Genomic DNA, 25,927 nt, shown 5'->3' with positions numbered 1-25,927 from the left:
GTACCTCAATGTTAATAAAATGCCAAATTTAAATGTGAATTAATGAGGTTTATTATTTGAAAAACTGAAGTGTGGGCTGTTGAAGGCGGAGACCTGCTGATGGTAGTCAGGTCGGGGAGTCACGTGGAGTGCTTGGGTTATCTCCGGACCACATGCTAGAGGATAATACTATGCATTTAAAGATTTATTTATATATATTTTTTGCACATTGAGGGATTCTAAATATTAAATAAAACACCTAGCAACACAAACACGTATAATAATTTAGTATAATTATTTACGAAATTATGAATTATATTTGCCTTTAAAGCTAAAAAAAAAAATTTCCTCTCCACATGTGGCGGGGAGGGGGGGGGGGGGCGTTTCTATTGAGCCACATGACCCACACGGCTGCTTCCCGATTGGTGGCGAGCACCCTTTTCCGGCCCATTGTGAGTTTGTTCGCTTGGTCTTTGATCAATAAAGCAATGTGCGGGAAAAAACGGAAGTGCTTTTCACAACGGTGAACAACGGCGCGGTGGGTCACGTGACTTCTGCTGCTGCTGCTTGGGTAAGCGAAGCGTGTTAGCAGGTAAGGAAGGAAGGAAAGAAAAAGTAAGATTTTTTTTTTTTTAACTCAAATAATGGCACTCAACGCTCTGTTAGCCTCAGGGACGCGACAGACTGACAAGGAAATATTACTTTCTTTTTTTTTTTATTCGTCCTTTTACCCCGGAGTAAACCATATAGCTGGCCTGTGTTGTAACCGGACTTTTGTGAACAGGCCGTTCGCATGGTGGACTAAATTGGGGTATTTTATTGGAATGTGCCCTGTAATAGTCTTGTTGGCAACACACATTTCCATTCAGACGTTCCTCACAATGACTCGTTTAAAGCATGAGTAGGAAATGGGAAAAGGCGCTGTCTGTCACGTTTGCTATCTCACCGCTAGCGTTAGCTTATATTGACTCCGTCTTGACGTCGATTATACGGCGACTTCTTGACGCACTTGTTCCAAAAATCCTGTTTTGTTGTAAAATTCCCTCTCCAAAGTGGTTAGGAGGAGCGAAACTCTGTTCTTATTGAATAAATTGAGTTTTATGGATGTTGTCTGTTTTAATATCGAGTCGGGTGTCGTGTGAGAAATGCTCGCACGGAACAAAGACGAAGTAGCGGCTAAACAGCTAAAGCTAACGTGGACGGGAGTTCACCCTGGCTTTTATTTTAAGTTAATCAACGTACTTCCTTGTATTTAACATGGATTAGTAACGCCACCACTGTAAATAACTGTCAACACGATACTATGGGTTACTGTGCACGCTAATTTGTGATTGTTTTAAATGTATGTCGAATGTATCCCGCCAGACTGCCATTTAGTCGACTTTCTATTGTGGGCTTCATTGTTTATTAATCCACGTCGATTACAATGTGGACACACTGGTTTATTCTTATTGAAAAAAAAAAATGGTAGCGAGTCACTGACGGTGTGGTTTTTTTTGGTTTTCTTTTTTTTTTTTTTTTTCTTGGGAGGGCGGGTGTTTGTAAAATGACACCTCGACTGTCCCTTCTGGGGGGCTAAATTTAACCCTGAGATGTGGGTGGGTGATATGGAGTTATATCATTCCATGGTATACTCTCTAAACACCAACCTGCTTTCTATTTACACTTGGAGGGACATGATAGTGATATACAGGGATTATCATGGATATATGTTCCAGACCAATCTGCATTATGTGATTGTAGAGTGCCTGGATAAACCTTTTAGAAAGTTTTACCATTCCCATACACGATGCTAACATAATGCTTAACGGTATAGATGGGCTAACAGAAATTTGAGTGGTTATATCAATTATAAACCTTCAAAACACCTGCTACTTTCACATTCAGAACAGCAACAATTACAGCTCATACAGCAACACTGAACAGTTCCCTTTGTCGTATTGGCCCAAGCCCTTTTGAAAATAAAATGTGAGCGATGGCTGTAATTACTATTTAGTTGAATCCCTAAGTGCACCACAAACAATGATCCCAAAGAACTATTATTTCAAACTCATCATTTGACATGGGATGGCCTGATTACTGAGTCATGATCTGATTTCCCGGCAGTATATTGTGAAGGCAAAAAAAGAGCATATCCAAATGTATTTATTCTTTTTTTTTTGTTTGTTTATTTGAAGCTTTTCAACATACCTTTTTTTTATATGGCAATATGTCAAGTGCAGCAGTAGTTAAAACAGAGTGAGCAAATGCTTTTGTTGCGTTTCAGCTGTGGATCACAAAATTGCTTGCTATGCTATATGTTTTGTTGCATTGAGTACGTTAACATACCTCCTAGTATTCCGTGAATAAACATCTTCTCCTGAGCACCTGTGCAAGTTATACCTCATTATGTTCTCTTAACCCTATACACACTCACACATTGTATTGGCACGGCCAATAGCGTATCCGGTCATTTTGATTGGTGACACGTTTCCTGGTTCCACCTCTCTGACACAATTTGATTTGACAAGATGAAGCCCATTTATAATAAAAGGCGGAATGTGTTGGTATCGGAATAAATGTCTTGTGGTATTACCCCTGTCTAGAAGACCGAGACATGGCAATTTAGGGTTTAATACGGTGCTACATGGAAACTCGCTGCCTTTCTAAAGCAAAAGATCCACCCATAAAACAAGCTGATTTTACCATGGTAGTAAATATGCTGTAAAAATTGAGAACTGTTGGTCTTTTGGGTATTTTGTGAAAAACACACATCTCTCTATTTGCCCGACTGCTTATTTTCATCAGGGTTACAGGAGTACTGGTTCCTATCGTAGTTGATTCTGGGTGAGAGGCAGGGTACAATCTGATTTGGTCGCCAGCCGCGCACAAATTCACATCTCCGGACATTTTAGTGTTTTTAATTAATCTACTGTGTGTGTTTTTGGAGTGTGGGTGAAAAGCAGCGTACCGGGACAAAACCCTGGTAGGCACAGGCAAAACATGTAAACGCTACACTGGTGAGGTCGTGTTTGCAACCTGTTCTGTGAGGTACATGTGCTAATAACTTGTTCACCGTGCCATTAAAACGTGCAAGAAAATGGTAAGGCACTTGGGTAGTGTTTTAAATTTCAGTAAAATATACACTGTCTTCTTGAATTTTAATGTTTATTTTAATTTGTGATGTTTTCCAGGATGCTAATGATTCTCTTTTGTCTCTCTGTTTCCAGATTTTTTTTTTCTATTTTGTACATACATTGTTTTGTATATTCTGTATATGATGACATCTTTGGTCAGCAATCAAACCCGAGGGACTCGGGACAGAACGCTGCCCACCAACACACAAACCACACAGAAACAAATACAGGTGGGTCGTTGCTGTACACATTGGGGGGGGGGGGTAGTTTTATCTAAATGCAGTACTTCCTTGGCTCACAAGTTGAACTTGTTCGGTGACCAAGCTAGTAACCAAATGTATTCGTCATATAAATATGATTGAAACTGGGTTCTTAAAAACCTGTTCCTTAAATTTAAAATTCTCTTTGCCAAATGAAATAAATGCAAATGTCATTCATTTGTTCCAGCCACTTAATTTTCGGGTGGTGTTCTTTTAAGAAACGCATCACTCTACTGGAGGGGTGCTCAATGCGTCGATCGCAAATTTAATAGTTGTATATCGCTTGATATAATGTGACAAAATGACGTAAGCCTATCATTCCGACGCTTAGCGATGCTTACAGTACAGCATATAATTGGCGTGAATTTTTCGGACGTGTCTCACATGTGCAAACAGCCCTAAGTATTCAGCACTAACAAGTTGGTCAGTCAGTTACTTCCAATTTTTATCGCTTGTTTTCTCAAACTTAAGAGGGTATAAAAATGAGTGAGGGAAAGAGAAACTTAGCACTTTCATACTGAATTGAAGGAGGAGTATTTTTTTAGACATTTTTGAAATGTGTATGCCTCATTTGCCAATCTGCCATCTGCACATTACCGAGAAGGGAAATGTAGAGCACCATTTTAGGACTGAACATGGAAAATACGTCCCAACTTCCTGCCACTAAGCGAGCTGAGAAAGAGAGAGATAGGTGGAGAAACTAAAATCCCACTTGACTGGACAGCAGTTATTTTTCAACAAGATTTCAAAAGCAGAAGCTGCCACCGAAGCATCGTTCCACATGAGTCGCGTCATCGTTAAGAACAAGAAGTCCTTCCAAGAACATGAGATGGTAAAAGAGGCAATCATGAAGCAGATGATGCATTGTTTTGCGAGTTTAAAAATAAGGAAGAAATATAATCTTGCTTCAAAGCTCTCCAGCTGTCAAGAAGTACAAGTGAACGGTGCTGTGAAGCCATGACCGAGTGTTTAACCCAGCAAATGTGGAAGGACATCAGACACTGTTTCTCATTGCAGTTTTGGAACTTACTCACAGAGCTAAAGTAGCCCAACGTAAGGAAATATTGTACCTTTTTGATTGCATTATTCAGCTCCACTTATTTACGTGAGTCTGCCTTTTCCCCCATGAAGGTCATTAAGTCCAAGTACTGTTCCACCCTCACTGAATATTTGGAAGTGTGCTTGAGGCTGGTTGGCAGCGACTACCGTCTGGACTATGCATTCCTGGCTGATAAACTTTAGTGCAAATGATGAAAAATGTATCTAGTGTGAGGTTGGCTCATTCGGTGGTCCACATACAATAGTGTTCAGTCAGTGCCCAGAATTTTAGCTCACTGATAATCTGCGCTGCCAAACTAGCATCCTGATCGTGACGCCCCCTACCACCACCACCACCACCACACACACATGTAGGTTGCAAGAGGTTGGTTGCTTGAAAAGAAGATCTTGTGGCAAAAAAGTTTGGGCACCCCTACTCTACAGTATTATGTAAAAAGCTTTTATATAGCGCAATATTGAATCTGTTCAATGTGGGAAATTGGACTAGATGAGTTCACATTGGAATGGATAGTTTCATGAGATTTGGTAGTTGGATGTGGTGATTATAACTGTTCAAACTCCTTGGATTTTTTTTTTTTTTTTTTTAAACTTGAGGTGTTCCACTAATATATTTGTTGGTTATTTATTGGAATAATTAGTTTAGTCGATTCACAATGTAGAAGTTTTGTTGTGCATGTTTCTCATCAGGGTGTTTCTCTCTTACCAGGCTACAGCAGAACAGATCCGTTTGGCCCAGATGTTCTATGACAAAAATGACGCAGTCTTTGAAGACAAAGTCAAACAGGTTTTGTTTCAGTCTTTTGTCTGCTTTGTATTATGGAGCGTTATCGATGACACCATGTACTTGACATCTTGCAGCTGATTGAGGTCACCGGCAAGACTCAAGATGAGTGCATGGTGGCCCTCCACGATTGCAATGAAGATGTCAACAGAGCCATTAATTTCCTGCTGGAGAGCACTTCTGACACAGTGAGAGCCTACATCGCGTTCGTTTGTCGTCCTGCTGTACTTGAATGGTTTTCAGCCATTTCTTTGGTGATCAGAACTCTTGGGAAACTGTTGGGAAGAAGCGGAGCCTTGGGAAAGAGGGAGGAACCTCAGATGTAAAGGAGAGTCGGGAGAAGAAAGGAAATGACCGGGAGGCTAGTCGTGGGCGAGGGGGGGCCAACAGAAGAGGCCGTGGAATCAGCAGAGGACGTGAAGGTAAAATAAAATTTGTGTACGAGAGGAACTTTATTTAACTTTAAAATGTAAACTGAACTAGAGATGAAATGTGTAGTATGTGTAATTCCTGGTTCATTGATTCCTTTAGTTACACACTTTAACCAGTTAATTGGCATTTTGAACCACACTTGCTAACAAAAATGGCAACACCTAAGCATGTAAATCAAATAAAGTGTAAGTGTAGATTATAGTTGACTTTTCAGAGATTCTATTGTTCACACGCTCTTTTTAACGGTGTTGTAAAGAAATAGTGGTACAGTGTGCACTTGTCCATTCGCGGCCCCGCACATTTTCTTTCATTTTTTTTATTTACCATATTTTCATGAACGTAGAAGTCTTAAATTCTCTTGATAGAAGAGGTGCCACATTAGACATGGCGCCTTACAATGTGGTGCACCTTATGTGCCCACTAAGTTCCAGCATTTGCAAATGTGTGACTTGTCCAACAAAGTACACAAACACTGGTTACACTGTTTGCATGCATGCCAGCATGTTCAATTGTTTTGCCAATTATTTCTTGAGTCATTCTTTTATTTGCTTCTGCTATTGTTTGCTGTAGTGTGATCATTTTAGTTTTGATTTGACACTGTCAGTGTGTACAACGTTGTCAGTAATGACCTGCCTACACAGGCAATGTGTGGGCCAATGCAAGCTTCTGCTTACAACGAACTGCAGTTGTTCCTCCCTGCCTTGTGAACGCCATCATATGGTAGCTTAAGTACACACTAAAATGCGTGCTGGTATGCATGCTAACAGCCAGTGTGTTTGTGTACTTTGTTGGACAAGTCGCACAACAATTGTGCAGTTAATCTCTGCTGTCCATTTTGGAGAAAATAAGACTAAAGTCCATCTTATGGTTGCAAAAATATGGTACATATCATACATGGGTATATCAACACTGCATCCCTTATTGGATTGTTGTTCGTGGGGGTATAAGGAACAGAACCCCCGCGAATAATGGGGGCGCACTGCACCTTTAGTTTCCCAGCTTCTTAATAACACTCCCTTTTTTTGTTACGCCTTTTGAAAAGAAAAAAAAAACTGATAATGTTAAACTTTTTTTTGTTATCCAGAGCAATTTCTGTATGTACTTTTAGGATTCATGTTTGATGTGAGTGCAGTCGAGTGTAGCTGCATGAGTGGTGGCCTACAGCAGCTCCTTGCGAGTGTCCACATTTTGTATTTTTGTTTGTCCCATTCAATAAGAAGCTGTAAGTGTGTAGACAGTAATGGGGTTGGCCTTGCTGTGTTGTGCATGTACATGCTGGTATTCTGGACAGTGAGGACATTTTGTTCATAGTTTCTTTTGTTAACTCTACTTCCAGTTCGCGCCGAGGAGAACGGCTTTGAGGTGGTGCCTGGAGAGAGGGGTGGAGACCGTGGACGCAGGGGACGGGGCAGAGGTAAATAATATTGTGATGCTTACGAATTTTAGGCTGGTAGTTTTAGAATTAAAGCCAAATGTTGACTTATTACTTAAGCCAGGGGTCAGGAACCTTTTCGGTTGACAGCCATAAACGGCAAATATTTTAAAATGTAATTCCAAAAGAGCTATACAATATTTTTTTTTTAACTAAATACAAGTGTATTCGTGCATGTTATGTAAGACCAACACTTTAATCGTGCAATATTTCTCTAAATTCCTTTAAATAACATTTTGCTGTTGCTAACCAATGATGAAAGTATTTCTTACCATTAATGCAACTTCTTTGTTGATGTTTTAGTCATCTGTTTCATACGTCATGAAATTAAACTTCATGCAGCCTTTGAGACTCCCATCTGTTATTTGTGAACGTAGGTTGGTCTTTGTTTTTTTTTTTTTTTTTTTAAGTGTGAGAGACTTTTCATATGTATGGGTAGATCCAAGCATTGTCAGTCCAGCAACATTCACACGTTTCAGTGTGTGGTATGTGACAGGAAGTGCGTTCCAAGTTTTCACAATCAGGTGGTCTGCAGGTTTAGTTTTGTTCATTTCTCCACATTGATGTGCGCTCACCAGCAATGCTTGCCGTCGTGGGCGGTGCATAAGCAAACTGTCATTATAAACCACATTGATGGGCTGCGTAAGGACTGTAACATTTGTAATTATGAGTGTACCCCTTTAAGAGCGGAGGAGGGGGGGTGGTGCAAGGTAAACTAGGAAGAAGAGTGTGGCAGTCATTGGAGGCTGTACAGCAGGTTGTTGTTAGGTTACATTGTTGCCAAAATATTCGAAAAAAATCAGCTTGACTTGAGCTATAAACTTTTTTAGATTCACCAGGGGCATCTAACCAGCAGCTGAAAGCTTAACAAAAGGCAGTCCTTTACACAAATCCCTGCAAATGGGGGATTCAGTCACAGCAGTGACACTGCATCCATACAGTGTGGGAGAAGTGCATGTCAAGTGTCAAATCCCGCCATTTCCCTGTTAACCTATATATTTGTAGGCATAGTTGTCCCCCCCCAAACCACCAGGGGTGTAATGTGATCTTCAAAATTGGCAAATTACCATGGTAACTTCGTCTGCCATTAGTGCTGTTTATACACAACAGTGACAAACAGAAGTCTGGAGTATCACTATTTCAACACTTACGTCTGGCGTGAAGTAGAAAATACTTGTCGACCGAGGGAAATTAGTGTATGGTGGTGTATTTGCGGACAGGTTTGCACTCTTGCGTTGGTTTAGGAACTTAGACTGCCCCTCGGAAAAAAAGCTTCCATCTTCCCCCATTTCATGTTGTATTTCCCAACAGTGTCACTGACAAAGGCAGAAAAATCTTGTCAGAAGAGTCCTGCTTTTTAACAGCCTTGTTTTCATCTTCAGCAAGATTACGTCTCATGAGTTTCAAGCCCTTTGACTGCCATCTATTTACGTCAGCAATTCCATAAAGTATTTCAGCACTGAACATTTGTGCAGTGAGTCTTGGTCTCACAGCTGCCACCCATAGCGGGTAAACAGGGTGCTGCTAATCGGGGTTTGTGGGCCTTCTTCAACACAGAAAAACTGTGGTGTGAAATCTATATAAATTATTTTTTGCACCACTGAGCGCACCGGATTTATAAGCGACCCCCGCAATGTCGTGTTTCCTCGCATACATTGACCACGCCAGACTGTATGCCGCAGATACATACCATACACACCGGTTATGTCGTGAAATTAGACATTCACCCAAACTTTGTAAATGTTTATTTATATACCTTGTTTCCAAACAGTGACTGTAACACTGCAGTAAAACAGCACAAACTTTTGTAAACCTGCTTTTTTTCATAACCATAATGGTGTAAGTTGTTCGCGTCAGTGGGGATGGGCTATGAACTTAGGACAATTTTTTTTTTTTTTTTTTTTTTTTTAAGCAAATTCCGAACGACAAAATTAACTCTGGATTCATTAATAAAATACCTTGATCACCCAGCTCTAATAACAGCTGAGTGAAACCTTTGTGGAAAAACTCACGTGGTACTTTTTGTATGCTTTCAGGAGCCGGTGGTCGCAGTCGAGGAGGAAGAGCAGCTGCTGGCACCAGGTTCTCCCATGCAATGGGGTAAGAGGAATGTGCTCAGCCCTTATGAATGTTGGCAGAGGTGGTGATGTTTAATACAAGCACATATCTCAATTGTAACCATGTGGAGAAAACAACTTTCTGAACCTCTTTTGGAAATTTAGCATATCTATAGTAAAGTCATCCATTTGGTCACATCTACCTGCTTCCTCTTTCAGCACCTTTAATCCTGCCGACTACACCGCTGGTCGCCACGACAATTGGGAGTGCGACACAGAGACTGCTGAGGCGTCCGGTAAGGAACATGAGAGACTAGAACATGGGTCCTTGATTAAAGGTTGAGGCTTGGCACAATATCTTAAACTTCGTGTGTGTGTGTGTGTGTGTGTGTGTGTGTGTGTGTGTGTGTATATATACACACATTTGTCCTGTGGTCTGTTACGCATGGTCTCAGCTGTCTGGTCTCTCCCATGCAGCTGACATTTTTAATAACTTTATTGGCTGTCAGGTATTTACAGTTGTACGTCAAAAGACATGTTTGGTGTTTGGAAAAATAAAATCACTTTTATATTCAAATATACTGGGCACGATGGCAACATGGAGGAAATGACTTGTGGAGCTTGGAGTAAAATGCTCATGATTGGGCTTTTCCAATCTCACCAATCAAATCAGTGTTAAGTCTAATAAGAAGTATAATTGGTTTGAAATAATTCGTTGTCTTTGGTGCAGCAATTTACATAAAAAAAAAAAAAAAAATCCTGATGCACACTACTGTCACAATTGTGGATACACAAACTGATGTACCTTCTGACATCTAGTAAATGAGCATTTAATTGTTCTGCCTGTCACAATGTCATTTCCTTAAACAGTTACTCATTTATGGTCAATAATCATCAATGATCACTTAAGTAAAATTTATTCGCCTGTGGCGCAACTGCTCCAAAATATACGGTTTTTGAATATTGAGGAATGTTAGTTTTTGCGACCCCTGGAAAGAAATGAAAAATGAATAGTGCTTGGCTGAAAATTGAACTAAATGTGGCAAATGTTAAAGAAACCTAAAGCGAATAGCAGTGCAGAAATGGACACAATCTGAGCCAATTAAATGTTTTTAACTGACATTTCAATCTACTTAGAATTTTCCTCCCTTCAAGTCTGTTCCACCTGTGGCATTTGGTAGTTATTGTTAAGAAGTAAAATTAAGTGTTGTCATTGACAAGGCTTTTTTTTTTTTTTTTTAAAGCAACATGGGGAGGAAACCCTGAAGACTGGTCAACAGAAGACTGGGCTGAAGATGTTAGTAGACTGGGAGATTAATATTAGTTCTGAAGTTTTTCATGATGTAGTTGACAGTTTTTCCTGCCCTCTTTCAGTTGTCTGAGACCAAAGTATTCACTTCGTCTTCCACACCAGGAAACCACAAGTGAGCCCTCCCACCCCCACTGAAATACACTTTTTCCTTATTTGATTTAAATACTAACCCCCACCCCACTGTTTATTACTTTTGCTTCAGTATGGACTTGACAGGACTCCTGCCAAATTCCGGAATGTCTGTGGAGTCAGAGCTGGTTGACGGACCTTCTGCTGAGGATCTGGGGCAAAGCCTTGTCTTCACCAACTCCTACCACAACGGGCGCACAGCCACACACAGCTATGCCCACGCCGCCTCTGGTAGCACCACTTACGCCCATGCAGCACTGGTACGAGCACGCCTTCAGCCAACAGACACTGTTGCATGTCATAGTTGTGAATGTGTCACGGTGGGCAAAAACTAGGTATCTTTATTTATTAGTACCCGGAGAAAACCTGTGCGGGGATGGAAGACCATGCAAACTCCATACAAGAGGGCTTGATTTGAACCCAAGATCTCAGAAAATGTGAGCCGGATGAGCTGACCACCAATGTACATCTACAGTGTTTGAAATTTTTTTTTTTTTTTTTTTTTTTTTTGAGGGGGGGGGGGGAGACGAGTGGAATTTTATTAGTGTTTGGGGTTTCATGCAAGGATTCGTGTTTCAAGCCAGGATCAAGGTTTTAGAATGATAGCCAAGGTTAGGTTTTAAAAGTTGGGTTCCCATCTTGGGTTGTGGTCAAATTATGTTTTCAAGATAGGGTTAGGGTTTTGAACAATGGTTATGATTTATCCTGTATGTGGGTAGTTTGTGAAAACCCTTAACAGTCCAATGAGCTCCTTTCTTCCTTGTTTCAAACCATCTTATTTGATTCTTTACTCCTGACCTTGAGTTTTGCTCATTTTCTTTCTTAGTATTACACTTGTCTCACCCTTTTAAAATTTTTTGTCTTGCAGTCTTCAGTCCTGGGCCCTGGTTTTGGGTCTCTGAACACCCCCAAGCCGGTGCCCCCGTCAGACAACAGGACAGCAGATCAGCTCAACGGCCCTCAGCTCGGTCAGAGAGAGAGTCAAATCCCGACCACTCCCCCGACCAGCAATGGTAGCATTTCCAAAGATGCGGTGCCTCCCACGGTACCGAGCCCCGTGCCCGCCTCCGCCCCCCTTCCCTCGGTGGTAATCAAACCTCAGAGATTGGACAATGGACCTGTAACAGGCCTACACAGTAAGTGTATAAACTCTCTCTCTTTCTAGAAGGGCAACATGATATGATCTTGTCAAATATTTAATAGCTTTACAAGTTGTGTGGCGTGCCTGCCAAGCCATCAGTTGTGAAATTACACAACCATTAGTTTTTTTTTTGTTTTTTTTTAAAGACTCCTACTGTTTTAGGTGCGAGATTAACACTTGCAGGTGAATTTTAGGAAGCTTCAAAAACAAGTTACACACATGCTGCTATCGTTAAATTAGTTTGACTAAACACATCAGGGACAAATTTTTAATTGTTGGGAAGAAATGTGTCCTTTTAAATGGTTTCATGTTTGCCGTAGTGGAAATGAAGCTTCAACCAGAACCCTCCGCGGTGCTCAGCCAACTAGTACAGAGGCACCAACAGGCCTCCATCCTTCCCACCACAGACCCCCTGGTTTTGTCCCGTTCACATGCCCCACAAGTGCCCACACCCCCAGGTATGATTGCGTCCGCTCTCCATTCATTGTTCTCTTCAATCCACCATTCTATAGTTAACCCTGCCAATTCTTCAGGTCACGAGTCTTTAGTTCTGCCTGCAAGAGAGCGAGGCTCTCCAGGAATAAAGCTGCCTGCTGTCGACTCGCCTATCACAGAGCCTGCCATGCGACAAATCAAGACACAGAAACGTAGAGTACCACCCCCCTCTAAGGTGCCCCTATATAATCACTATGATGGCTATTGACTAATTTGTGATTGGAAATGTATTTAGCATGTGACTTTACAACTACTATTATACTATGGCACACTGCACCTTTTCAAATTCACGTTTTGTTGTTGGCATAAGACTAGAACTTTTCTTAAATTACTAATATCGTGCCCCCCAATCATGTGACTTCCATTCCGGACCAAAATTTGCAAAATGCTGTGGACCTCTTTGGCACAAATTTGGTTTTAGTTCATTTTACCCATAAAATAACCCTCTACAGGTTCACGTTGAAAGTCAAAACACTAAATATGCATTTTGTTGTCACGCCACCAGGCGAATGTTTTAAGACGTCATGTGCCCATAACCTGCACGGGGAAGCACATGCTGCATCTAGCCCGATGTACACAGGTCATGGCTGGCTCAATTCCTCCATCGAGTAAGGGTAGCTTCCTGGCCATAAAAAAACAATCGCAATGAATTGCGTATTTCCATAATATCTGGTGAATTTACTTTTAGAACTTCTCTAGTATTGGTAAATGATAGAGAATGGAGGATTTAAACTTATTTTTTTTTGTATATCGTGCCATAGGAATACAACACCCTCAAGCAGAGGACCGACTGTATTGACAGCTCTACCAATCTTGTTGTTTATATACATGTTAATGCTAACTTCTTTCCCTCAGATCCCCTCTTCTGCAGTGGTGATGCCGGGCTCGGCTGACGTCTCGGGCCTAAATTTTCAGTTTGGCGCTCTGGACTTTTGTTCTGATCCCGGTGCCATCGAAGTGGCCCAGAAGGATTTGGCCCGGGAGCAAATTCCAGCAGTACCTCCAGCAGCTGTTATGTCTGTCCCTACTGCCAGCATGCCTGCTCACCAACCGCAGAGCTTATTTCCCAAACCTGCAGCTGTGAGGTGTGTGGGACGGAAAGAGAGTGTATTCTGAATGAATGTGGACTGTTTAAATCTCCATCTTATTTTCAAATATTTCATCTGGGCTACTCCAATAGCGAACACGTCAGCCCCATACCCACCATGCCGGATGCCAGCTTCCCGTCGCCATCCTTAGGCTTACCCAGTGCCACTCCCTCCCCCTCCTTGGCCCTCCCTGGTGCGACTGTCCCACCTTCCTCCACAGCATTGGTCCCTGGAAAGCATATAGAGGGCAGCATATCTAGAGTCCTGCCTCCACACCTGACATTCTCTCAGGGCAAAGAGGGCACGCCATCTGTTGCCGCCCCCCTCACGGTAAGGCTCGAGCAGTGATTTTCCAATGATCGCAGGAAACTCCCTTTGGTGGTCTGAAAGCTTAGCACATATGCTGTATATCTTTTGATGCCAATGATTTATAGTAACTGGCAGAACAATGAAATGCTCTGCCACTTAAGTACAATGAAACTGTCTAGCATTCTTATCGTTTTACATTTATGTATGCTATGGGGTTATATTATGTAAAATATGTGCATTGGCTCAACATAGTTTGGAAAATTCTGATCTTAAAACTTCCTGAAGCCTTACAGAAAATGAATGCTTGAATGACATTCCGAATTGATTCTCTCTCCCACCCCCTAGAATGGTTACTGTGGCATGAAGGGGCAAAGCACACAGGATGGTAAGTTTGCAACTCCAAAGTCTTGTAAAATTAATGTGATCCAAATCTATATTTTTTTTAATGCAAATTTTTTATTTATTTATTTTTTTAAGCTGCACTATCGCTGAGAACTGTGAAAACTGAGTCACCGATCATGAGCGACAATGGGCCTGCTCACCACACGCCTTCCCCTGCAGCCACCACTGCCCACTCGGTGCCCATTCCCTCAGTCAACAGGTCAGGAGGGGTTAACATTGTTTTCCAGTTGGAAATTCATTGTATTTAGTTTAAGACGGGGCTCTTTTTCTATGTTAAGTCAGATCATGTATTTTAATAAGTCACGTCAAACCAACATTACAGTTTGACTGAAGTAATAAGTAATAGCTTACTGTAAATAAATTATCGCAATTAACTCCACAAACACCAAAATCTGAGAGCCCAACAACAAATTGCCCCCAGGTGTGATTGTGAGTGCGACTGTTGTCTCCATGTGCCCTGCGATTGGCTGGTAACCAGTTCAGGGTGTACCTCGCCTCCTGCCAGATGACAGCTGGGATAGGCTCCGGCACTCCCCGCGACCCTCGTGGGGATAAGCGGCTCAGAAAATAGATGGATGGATAGCATATTGTACACAATGGCGACACGAAGTAAATGTCTTTTGCAGAGCTCACTGATATAGGCGAATCATGACATTAACGGCGATCAGCTGATAAACAAAATGCTATTCATAGGCCCATACAATCAAATGGTGTGAAGTCTACAAATTTGTGACATGTATTTGGAAAACAATACGGTGACAATAGAGGGGGAAACACAGCAGAATGATTGGAACAAATATTACAGGACTCTGTGAAAGTAAATGCTTGACTGCGTGTGTGCACGCGCACACACTATGAGTAAAAGTAACTCCGAAACCAAGTTGTAACAGACAGGAAGTGAAAATGAAAGCTCACACATGCATTTACGGTACCTTGCTTTCTAGCCACATGAGCAGCTCTCATTCATCAGGACCTGCACACACCACAATATCTTCTGTGCCAGTAAGTGTGAAAGTCCTCCCCCTAAATTTAAACAGAAAATGGTGTACACGAGAGTTTCCTCACAGTCTTTATCATAGGCAAGTAATGAGGAGAGTGTCAGTGGCAATCTCCATGCCTTCTCCGCGCCGTCCAGCCAGCCTCACAATGCCACTCCCCCTGCCCCACTGGCTGTCAGCAGTTCAAGCACAAACAGCGCTCCACATCCGTCCGGAGCGCCAGGGTTGACCCAGAACGGCGCTCTTCTGGCTACAAACAACCGTGGCGTGCCCCTGCTCACCACTTCCTCCGGTAAGGGGCGCCACAAATGAACAGGTGAAACACATACCCAAAGGAGTACAAGAAACATAAGTCGGTGAATTTGTGACCAGTAATCTACAAATATGTGGGGCGTTACTGTATCATAGTTACCTTTTTAATGTATTTCTGCAAATTGTGGATGCGGACTATTTGCCCAATCATACAACGGCGGCATTAACTGTTGGTTAGCTGTAAAACCTGGCTACAAATTTAGTTGGTCATGTACTACAGGGCTTGAACTTGACTGATTACCGATGGCTTGGGGTAACTTGGTGTTCACGGTGAAGCTAGTCAGACATACAACTTTGTCGATTGAGCACGCTTCTGGGAAAAAAAAATTGACTGTAAGGATGTCACAATATAGCAAAATCAAGTGCCTCTATTGTGCCCTTGTCTTGGCATTAAATACTGACCTATTCTCCATAAAATGTAGTTTTGTGAGAGATATACACACAAAGCCAAGCCCCTTTCTCCAGGCTACGAGAGCGCTTCACTTCCTGAGTGTGAACCATTGGTTCCCATACTTTTTGCAGTGCCCCTTTTAGAGATTAAATTATTTTCATCGCAACTAGATTTCTTGTGATTTGGCATCTTTCTTTCCCCAGGTAAAGCTCCCCCCAACCTGGCCCAAGGAGTACCTCCTCTTCTGGCCAGTCAGTACATCATGGGGCCCGGTGGCTTGCTTCCTGCTTACCCGGTAAGCATATGTCAAATAAGGGTTATAAAAATAATCACAAACTTATTTTAACTTGTCATCTGTGTTTATCCCATAGCAGATCTATGGCTTTGAGGATCTGCAGATGCTGCAGTCTCGCCTTCCTATGGTGAATCTCATTTTGTAAATCTTGAGTATACCGTACGGTCAAAGGTTGTTGCATTGGATCCTAGGATTTTATAGTGTCTGTCTATTCAGGACTACTATGGTGTAGCATTCCCTGCTACTACAGCAACCATCCCTGGAAGAGAAGGCTTGGCTAACAATCCTTACTCAGGTGAGTGGCAGTGGGATTAGTGTGTCAACCTGGAAAAAGGTCTACGGTACTCTGAAAAAGTATTGGCCCCTTTCTCAAAATTTTCCATGTTCAGATACATATGTTAGCCACTTTAATATCATTAGACAAATACTACCCAAGTGAACTTAAAATGTTGTAAAATCAATTGCCCAATTATCTGGCTCTGTGTGGAACATTTAATTACTCCCCTCAAAAGAAGAATGACTTGTGGGTACCGTATTTTCTGGACATGTCATGGTGCTAATTTTTTCCAGCGCTGTAAACCGTGCAGCAAATTTAACAATGTAGCTAAAACTTTTTTTTTTTTTTTTTTCCAAAAGTTTAAACTTCTAACAAAAACTTCAACATAATGGTCAAAACATGGCAGTTCCCTAAAAATGCACTCAGGTTTTGAGCATGTGCAGATGCCTCCAATAGAAGATGAAGAATCTACCTTGGACTTGTCGAGAAGAATTAACCCTGATTGCATGTGGATGAAGACTAAGAATTTACCCCAATTTCACAAAGATGATGATGATCGGGCGCACTTAGAAGTTACCTCAATTGCGCGTAGTTGACGACGAAGCTACTTCAAGCATGCGTTGAAGACTGCTGTACGGTGTCAAAAGCTTAACGATTCCAGTGAACCACAGGAAGTGACATTATCCTCACATGGAGAAAATATAGAAACCTGGTGACTTCCCCAGAGTGCTTGTCCTACATCCATTTTTTTTGGCCGCTTATCCTCACGAGGGTTGCGGGGAGTTCTAGAGCCTATCCCAGCTGTCAATGGGCAGGAGGCAGGGTACACCCTGAATTGGCTGTCAGCCAATTGCAGGCTTGTCCTACAAAGATTACCCAAGAGAACCTGAATGACTCATCCAGGATGTCACAAAGAAACTCAGGACAACCTCTAAAGAACTGAAGACATCCCTTGCTTCATTTAGTCAGTGTTCGTGACAACAATAAGGAAGGGACTGGGCAAAAATGGCATTCATGGCAGAGTTCCAAGGCCAATCCCACTGCTGACTAAAAGGAACATAAAGGCTTGTCTTTTTCTTAAAAAAAAAAAATTCCCCAGACTTTTGGGGAATATTAGTGACTTAAGAAATTCAAGTTGATCTTTTTGAAAGATGTGGGTCTCATTACATCTGCTGTGAATGTTTGCATCAGCTTTATTTGAAATTGAATTTGAGCCATTCGATTAATCAATTGAATGGAGGCATAAAATTGACATTCGTGTCTACTATATTGTAATTGTGTAAACATATTCCCAGTTTGCCAACAGGTTTTGCCATAATGTTTTTGCACTGTCGTCGTTCAGGTGAGGCGACAAAGTTTGGCAGGAACGACGCGTCGTCCCCAGCACCGTCAACTAGTCTGTCCACAGCAGGCGTGCAGTCGCAGAACCAGCAAGCACAGCAGGCTGGTACTCAGGCTCAAGGCCAGAACCAAGGCCAGCAGACGCAGAACCAGGCCTTCCTCAACCCCCCGCTACCACCCGGATATGGCTACACTGGTATAGAGCGAGAGAGACGACTACATATTTCACACTGGCACATTTTTACGAAGTTTTTTTTTTTTTTTTTTTTTCTCTTTCTTTTCCAGGTCTGCCATACTACGCAGGCATGCCTGGTGTCCCCTCGGCCTTTCCATACGGCCCCACTCTCTTTGTGCCTCCTACTTCGGCTAAGCAACCCACCATGGGCCTGGCCAACCCTTCCAATCAGTACCACCAACAGCATCAGCCCACTTATGGACAGCATGCGTACGGCACAGGTAAGAACCACAACACCGGACAAACATGCAATGCTTTTGTCATTAGCAGAACCAATTGTCAGTAGCTGGGTTGACACAGAGACTTATTTTTTATTTTTATTTTTTTTCCCCTATTGAAGATCGTAGCTCAAATATATACATGTTGGGGGGGGTGGGGGCTTTGCATTTAACGATCGTTAGTGTAGCACATTTGTTACTACTGTACCAAACATCAGAAACAACTGTTGAGAGTTTGTTTTAACTTAGACGAAGACAAAAAATGTCGACTACAAAGGCTAGTTGGGCAGCCACTTTTAAAAGAAAAGTTTCACCACTCCGGCCGATGACTCAACCAAATTGGAAGCAAAACAACATGAACTAAAACTGCGTAGTACAATCATTAAAGTAATTAAAAAATATATATTAAGGGAGGGGGGGGGGGGGTTGGGGGTATCGCATACAACTGAAATGTTTTGATCGCGACCTGAAGCTATGGAGAGCTGGTATAGATTGTCGCCGAACGGGGGCAGGAGGCTACGCTGTTACCACAGTGGACCTTCCCAGTCTTAGAATTCCAAGATTTTTATTTGAAATTTGGACATCTAACTTGATTCTAATCAGAATACAGGGCTCAATGTAAACCTGGAAAATAACTTGGCATTAAAGGATGACATTTTTCGGGAATTCCCGTGGGTCAAGTGATTCCCGCGGGAATCCCATGGGATGGGAGTCATTTTTTAAATTAATCCCATGATCGGGACGGGAAAAAAAAGCAGCAGGAGCGGGAACGACATTAATACATGATAATTTTCAGCCGTGTTAAACAACCAGATGAACAGATGCGTCCATTTTTGTAGTCATCTTTCAGTGAGAGCCAACACTCTTTTAACCGTGCTAGCAACACAAAAGAACTACAACAGTGGTTTGACTTCAAGTCACCTCCGGAAGTGAAAAGCGACTCGGAGCAGCTGCAGGCGACACAAAACACTTTGTTTACACCGACCGAATGTCAAAATAAAAAATGCAACATTTTTTCAACATGTTTGGTTTTATTCAAACGGGAGCGGGACAGGAGTGGGACGATAGTTTTTTTTTTAATCCAACCCAGGATTGGGACGGGACAAGTTTGTTTTTTGTTTTTTCCTCTTTCCTCTGGGAGTGGGATGGGACAGGAGTGAAAATCCGCTCCTGTGTTATGCTCTACTTGGCACTCAGTAAAGTAGCGCACAGAAAAAGTGTTATGGCATAAAAAAAAAAACATTGTGCTTTACCTAGCGGCCAAAAAGGGTGGAGTTTAAAAAAAAAAAAAAAAAAACAAATACAGACCTGTCAATGCAAAATGATTATAATCAACAATCATGAATCCGTTCCTCCTGCGTAGTTTATAGATATGATTCAATTTTGGGGTGGATCAATGAACAAACGGATTTTGACTAGCATGGCTTTTGGATTTTTTATTTCAGCCAACAGGTTTTAATGTGCTATATTTTTGTGGCTCAAACACTGAGGGATGTGTAGGCATATGCAGGATGTACAAACATATTTGATTGACAGCCGAAGGTGAAGCGTGGCGTATTATCGAATCATTCAGCAGATTTTATACAGCATTTCAGAACTGAGTTTTCCGGGGAGTTGAATCGTCTTACTAGTGTTTTCCATGGGAGTATTGGAATGCAACATCACATGAGTGTAGTAGGATTAAACTGCTTTTTTCTTCATACTTTTTACATATGATGGGTTAGGTTAGTACAGTTCATTATATCTTTTCTTTGATAAACTTTTTCTGTGTGACTGGGGTAAGAAGATACTTTTCGCTGGAATGATCATCCCATTTTTACTCCCGTTAAAAGTTACACAGAACATTGGTACAATATTTGAACAAGTTTGTCTAAGGTCTTAGATTGAGTTTCCTCTCTGCTTTCGTCTATTTTATATTAATTTTATTTTGACCATAAGCAAGAAAGTGTATTTACATCAGGTAGGTGAAATGCGAAGAATGACTAAAAAACATTTTGCAGAGGTTGAATGGAAGGGAACTGCACAGCTTTTAGTCAGTTTGCCTTCCATTTAGTGGATTTTACAAGGTAAACTGTGAACGCTGCATGCATGCGTTTTCGGGTTGTCAGGAGTTGGGCCTTTGTGTATGTGTGAGCGTGTGTTTGTCAGGCTTGTGCTGCATGCATAGCTCAACGCCCTCCCCACCATCACCACCACCACCACCACTATCGCTGCCCCCTTGCTGAGGTTGGCTCATGAAAGACAACTGACATTGTAGTCAGGTTACCTTACTGCTTTTCTCTCCTCCTTCCTCTCTCCTCTTCACCTTGTCACCTCATCTGTCCTATCTGCTCCTTCTTTTCCGTTACTTCCTCTTCCTCCTTCAGCCTTTGATGACCTGTCTCAAGCCCACGCTGGGGAGTACAGTAAGGGAGGGTACGGAGGCTCTGCCCAGTCTCAAGTCGCCAAGTCGGCGGGCAGCGGCCCAGGGAAAGGTACATGCGCCAACCACATGCGTCCTCTCTCTCTTACACACCAACACACACACTCATTTGTCAGTGGGCGTTAAAAAAAAAAAAAAAAAATGCGAGGACGCTGTGTGTTTGAGACTGCACGTCATTCACCTGGGAGAAGCGATGTGCTTCTTGCTTGTGCATTGCCTCAACTTCATTAATCAGCATCTTCATACTGGCTGACCTTTCCCCAAGCCTCTCTTCCCACCAGCTCATATTTGTCTTATTTGACTGTACCATTCATGTGACGTCTGTTGCTCTCCCTTCTGCTCTCAGCACCAGGGATGTCCGGATCAGGCGGCAGTGGAGGAGTACCTGACATGAGTGCGTCCATTTACAGCAAAACACAGGTGACTTCCTCATTTCCTTTTTAAGGACAGTATAGAGTTCCTAATGTCAGCTATGAGAAGTTGAGCAACATTTATTTGTTGGAGCACAATTCCTGGTACGGAAAATGGAGTGCAGAACATGGCAGACCAAAATCATTGTCATAACAAAGAGGCCAAAAGCGCTTTGTTAAACTTTTTTTTTTTATTATTATTTTTATTTTTTTCCCAGTCATTCGACAAGCAGGGCTTCCACACGGGGACGCCGCCGCCCTTCAGTCTGCCATCAGCCCTGGGTGGCGCGGGGCCCATGAACCCGGGAGCGCCGGGCTATGCCCCAGCCCCCTTCCTGCACATCTTGCCCCCGCATCAGCAGCCCCATTCGCCGTTGTTGCACCACCACCTCACACAGGAGACCCAGGTATTGCCATATTCATATAAGTATGAAATTGAAATGTCTCAATTTAAAAAAAAAAAAAAAATGTATTTTGAAGTGTATTTTTTTTAAAAATTTAAATAGTAATTACAAATGCATTTTCTATTGTTAAAAGAAATTCCCTTATACTGGCCAAATTTTTGTTACCCAAATGTTTCTAAGGGGAATGAAGGGTTTTTTTTTTTGTTTTTTTTTTTTTTTTTTTTTAACAAATCTTTGGAAACTCTTTTGCTTTCTGGGAAACCCTCTTTTATACCAACTGTGACATCTTGTAGGACATTTTTTAGTTTTTTTGCTGGGTACTACATTCCGTTTCACATCACAAGTCTCACCGTCATTACTTGGAAGAAGCGTCTCCCACCCCTCTCACTCTCACACACACACACACACACACGGTGTTTTCATTGTAAATATTGAACACATTTATTAAGATTGGCCCCAACCTATTTTGGACTGTGATCAGGACAAACTCACTCAACACACCTCAAACTTAAGGACAATATTAGAGGATCATCTTGTGTAAGGAAATCTTGGGTTTGCCATGCATGGTTGGGAAAGGGAAGAATCTGCACAAAAACAGCCCGTCCTTGGGTACCATGCTTTAGGCAAGGACCACTTTGACATCTTTAACACACGAAAACAAATCATTAGTGTAGGTGAAGCTAAGCAAAACTTTTTTTACAATATATAGTCTATTTAAAAAAATAAAATAAATAAGCAATGCAAGAACAAATAACATTTCTGTATTTTGGGATGCTCAGTGGTCCCTTTTCCCTCCAAAAGAATTGATCCACCCCTCCATTGAGCAGCAGCAGAATCACACCTCCACTTTTAGAAGCTCAACAGGAGTATTCTGGACTTGGTGATCATGTGTCACTCTTACTCAATTGTGTGATTGGTTGGAACAAGGAGGTGAGAGTTGGTGACCAACTAAACTACTTCTCTTCTTACACCTTGCCACCCAGGGTAGAACGTGAATACAGTAAAACTTCGGTTCTCAAACGTCCCCGTATTCGAACGAGAATTTTGAGGGGTTTTTTGTTTTTTTTTTTTTGCTTGTTTTCGAACGAAAATCGGTACTCGATTGCCCCTGTATTGCGTGCGGCCAGACTTGATGACCCAGACGCGCTTTGTTGTAAGTTCTCATGCAATTGAAAAAAAAAAACTGAAATAACATATTGCATGCGCTGCAAGCAGTTGACCAACCCACGACGCCTTTTGTCATTGTCAATTCAAACGCCCCCCCCCCCTCAAAGAAAACACGGCAATGACATCCCGCGTACGTGGCAACCAGCGCACTTTTATTCTGTATACCGCAGCCTCTGTACACAGACTTATCCCGGTTGTGATTGTTGTTTTTCTTCTTATCGACGACTAATGTATTAACCCCAATCATGGCTCCACAAAAGGCAAGTTGCTTGTTTAGTTATTCTGCAGTTTTGTTTATTAAAAAAAAAAAGTTTACAAGGTTGGGGACTCAGTCACCATAGATGCGGAAATCAACTCCCAGCCTAACATACTCTACTACTAAAGCATACATTTTAAGCAAAAAATAAATATTTATATTTTATCTAAAGTATTTAAACTATGCATGTATTTCTGCTATGCAGTTTATCAGGAAAAGCTAAAAAAAAAGATTGGAAAAGCCAGTTTTTTTTTTTTTTTTTTTTTTTTTTTTTTAGGCTTGGAACGCATTGTTTCTTTGTCCATTCATTGTAATAGGAAACATCGATTTTGGTTTTCGAACGAATCACTTCTCGGGCCGTTTTCTTGAATGGCTTGTGGTCAAGAACTGAGGCATCACTGTACTGTAGTACAATTTACACGTTCTGTAAAATTCTTGGGAATCGGGTCTATTACGGTGGAACTACTATTTGAGGAAATCTCTTCTAAAAATGTGCGGCTTTGGTTGTCTTCAGTGTACCGTTTGACCATTTCATTGTTTGTGGGTTATTTTCTGTCTTTCCTGTACATTTAATCGTGACAAAGCGTGTACTAGTAGAGCGGAGCAACCATTTTTAAGCAGTTGCCTAATGCAGTCTTGTTGCTTGTGTCCCCATGCAGGGCGGGCCCGGTCAGCGCGGTCAGTCGGGCAGCATGCAGCAGAAAAGCCAAGGCAGCAAGTCCAGTTACGGCAGCTCCCCCTACTGGGGCAATTGAGGATTGCTTCTAAAACGCCCAATAACCCCGACACCTCTGCCACTCCCTTTTCTGTGCTAAAAGGAACAAAAAGGAAAGACACCCACACACAAGCAACCATATGTGCCCTGGCCTTGCCCCCACCTCCCAAAGTCCTCAAAATGGTTCTCTTCATGCCTCCGCCTCCAAATTGGATGTATGTGTAAGATATTTATGTATTTATATAAATATATATATATATATATACACACATTGTTTATGTAATAGTAGAACTAAATAGCGTGGTTGCTGCAATTTTTGAAGGACTTTTTTTTTGGGGTTAGTTGAGTTTAAACTGCAGGAAGAGAAAGTTACAGGAAGAAAAAAAACAAGCAGAGCGAGAACGACAGCACTGATTTACACGAGGACTATTTTGGTGGGGGTGAGGAGCTTCACAACTACTGCAATTTTTTTCATTTTTTTTTTTTTTAAATATACAACACACATTCTCGCACACATGGCTCCCAATGTTCATTTTGTAAGAGCCCCTCTCTCCCGTGTCCAAGACGCATCCCTCTCACCCGCTCAAATTTTATTTTTTAATTTAATTTTAATCCTCATTGCCCTCCGAATAAAGGTTCTGAGATGTTGGAAGTTTCACAGTACTCGTGTGTCTTATTTTTAATCCGCAGCGAATGTTCAAAGATATGCTTCACGAGTGCGTGCAATGATGAATGTTGTAATTGGAGGGTTTCTGGATCTGTTCCCATCCACCCAGCTCCGATCGTGCCTATTGCCATGTCTCTGCAGGGATAATATTTGACTAAATGTTACATTTTGGTGATTTAAGGCTTTTTTTTTTTTTTTTTTTTTTTTTAAGCAATTTGTATGGTTGCAGTTGAGCAATGTATACCAGTGGAACATAGTTCCTGTAGTTGTTCACCAGTTTTGCAGACACTGCAGGAGTGATTTTGGCCCACTCCTCCACGCAGATCTTCTCAAGATCAGACAGGTTTCTGGGCTGAGAAACACGTTTCGGGTCCCTCCAAAGATTTTCTATTTGGTTTAGGTCTGGAGACTGGCTAGGCCGCACCAGAACCTTAATATAATTCTTACGGAGCCACTCCTTGGTTTTCCTGGCTGTGTGCTTCGGGTCATTGTCATGTTGAAAGACCCAGCCACGACCCATCTTCAATGCTCTGACTGAGGGAAAGAGTTTGTTCCCCAAAATCTCACAATACATGTCAGCGGTCGTCCTCTCCTTAAATACAGTGCCGTCGTCCTGTCCCATGTGCAGAAAAACTCCCCCAAACCATGATGCTACCACCCCCATGCTTCACAGAAGGGATGGTGTTCTTGGGGTGGACCTCATCATTCGTCCTCCTCCAAACACCGTTAGTGGAATTATGACCAAACAGTTCCATTTTGGTCTCTTATCTGACCACAAAACTTTCTCCCATGACTCCTCTATCATCCAAACGGTCATTGGCAAACTTAATCTTAGTGTATTACCAACAGTCACCTTGGAAACGGTGGTCCCAGCTCTTTTCATGTCATTGACCAAGTCCTGTCGTGTAGTCCTGGGCTGATTTCCTCACTTTTCTCAGGATCACTGAGACCCCACCAGGTGATATCTTGCATGGGGCTCCACTCCCATTGAGATTGACCGTCATGTTTAGCTAGATGACAAATTATGTGATTTGAGTGATTCAGTCTCATGAAAACATTAAATGGGTAAAATAAATGGTACGTTTTTCAAAGACTTGGGCCTAAATAGTGCAAGTTCACTGTAGACATGAATTCAGTTTGTAATTTTAAGCCTGTCCACCACGACCTAACAGTGTAACTATTTCGAATGTAGTGCCGGATGTTTTTTTTTACGAACAACACCGTGTCATTATCGGAGAAAACATTTGAAACAACTAAAAGTATTTGAATTTTTTTTTTTTTTTTTTAATGTGAGATTTCACCTTGTAGTGAGAGGAAGAAGAGGGGTGTGCTGTGTTGCGAGTAGCAGGTGTTAGTGTATCTCATGTACATGGGGTCAAATGTCAAAGTCAAGTTGACGGTTCCGTCCCCAAGTGGTCAAATGCCCATCCAGCAAGGAATCACAAAATTGCCCTATGTTTAAGACCATTTTTAATTTTTAGATTGTCTGTACTATAACTGTTATACTGCCCCCTAGTGGGCACAAAGAAGGACCAAAACAATCACTTCAACAAGAATGTTAAAATCTTGCATATTCTTTACGTTCTATTGAAACGTGTTTTGACTTATGAAAAACTATGGAAAAAAAAAAAAAAAATTGCAAGTGTTTTTTTTTGGGGGGGGGTTGAAGGGTTTCATGGAATTTCCACTTATTTAATTGGGGAAACACAGGAGAAACAAGTGTTTTGTGTTATGGGTGCGCCCGTTTTTGCGGACTCGTATCTCAAGGCACCAATATTTAATTTTATTATTATTAGACACTTTTTTTTTTCTTTTCAACCACTAAAG

The 25,927-nt window shown here is 41.8% G+C and overlaps 1 protein-coding gene across 4 annotated transcripts; it reads left to right on the top strand.

Moving 5' to 3' along the window:
- The first annotated feature begins 415 nt into the window (after nt 1-415).
- Nucleotides 416-24,105, top strand: LOC133499517 (ubiquitin-associated protein 2-like). 4 transcript variants are annotated; one of them, XM_061817639.1, is made up of 29 exons: nt 416-571; nt 3,189-3,325; nt 5,121-5,198; nt 5,273-5,383; nt 5,458-5,617; nt 6,964-7,041; nt 9,096-9,159; nt 9,336-9,412; nt 10,361-10,413; nt 10,491-10,540; nt 10,631-10,817; nt 11,426-11,693; nt 12,019-12,156; nt 12,232-12,368; nt 13,049-13,278; nt 13,374-13,611; nt 13,936-13,975; nt 14,068-14,191; nt 14,937-14,994; nt 15,072-15,282; nt 15,897-15,988; nt 16,068-16,115; nt 16,205-16,283; nt 17,608-17,802; nt 17,892-18,062; nt 20,426-20,533; nt 20,828-20,901; nt 21,110-21,298; nt 23,378-24,105. In XM_061817639.1, the coding sequence occupies exons 2-29, from the start codon at nt 3,236-3,238 to the stop codon at nt 23,471-23,473; spliced, it is 3,444 nt and encodes a 1,147-aa protein (XP_061673623.1). In that variant the 5' UTR covers nt 416-571; nt 3,189-3,235; the 3' UTR covers nt 23,474-24,105. The 4 variants fall into 4 exon arrangements, with proteins under 4 accessions (XP_061673623.1, XP_061673620.1, XP_061673624.1 ...); XM_061817636.1 differs by having other exon boundaries at nt 16,065-16,115; nt 23,378-24,104; XM_061817638.1 differs by having other exon boundaries at nt 421-550; nt 16,065-16,115.
- Nucleotides 24,106-25,927: the final 1,822 nt, after the last annotated feature.

This window comes from Syngnathoides biaculeatus, chromosome 4 (assembly GCF_019802595.1).
Source record: "Syngnathoides biaculeatus isolate LvHL_M chromosome 4, ASM1980259v1, whole genome shotgun sequence".
Lineage (NCBI taxonomy): Eukaryota > Metazoa > Chordata > Actinopteri > Syngnathiformes > Syngnathidae > Syngnathoides > Syngnathoides biaculeatus.
Note: the sequence above shows the minus strand (reverse complement) of the source record. Positions and strands in the feature narration are given on the sequence as shown.

What these genes read in the sequence shown, in the direction of transcription:
- LOC133499517 (XM_061817638.1), top strand. Translation starts at nt 3,236, where the DNA reads ATGATGACATCTTTGGTCAGCAATCAAACCCGAGGGACTCGGGACAGA. An exon ending in ACAGCATGCGTACGGCACAG is followed by an intron (nt 18,063 to 20,425) that starts GTAAGAACCACA and finishes TTCCTCCTTCAG; the next exon opens with CCTTTGATGACCTGTCTCAA. An exon ending in CCATTTACAGCAAAACACAG is followed by an intron (nt 20,902 to 21,109) that starts GTGACTTCCTCA and finishes TTTTTTTCCCAG; the next exon opens with TCATTCGACAAGCAGGGCTT.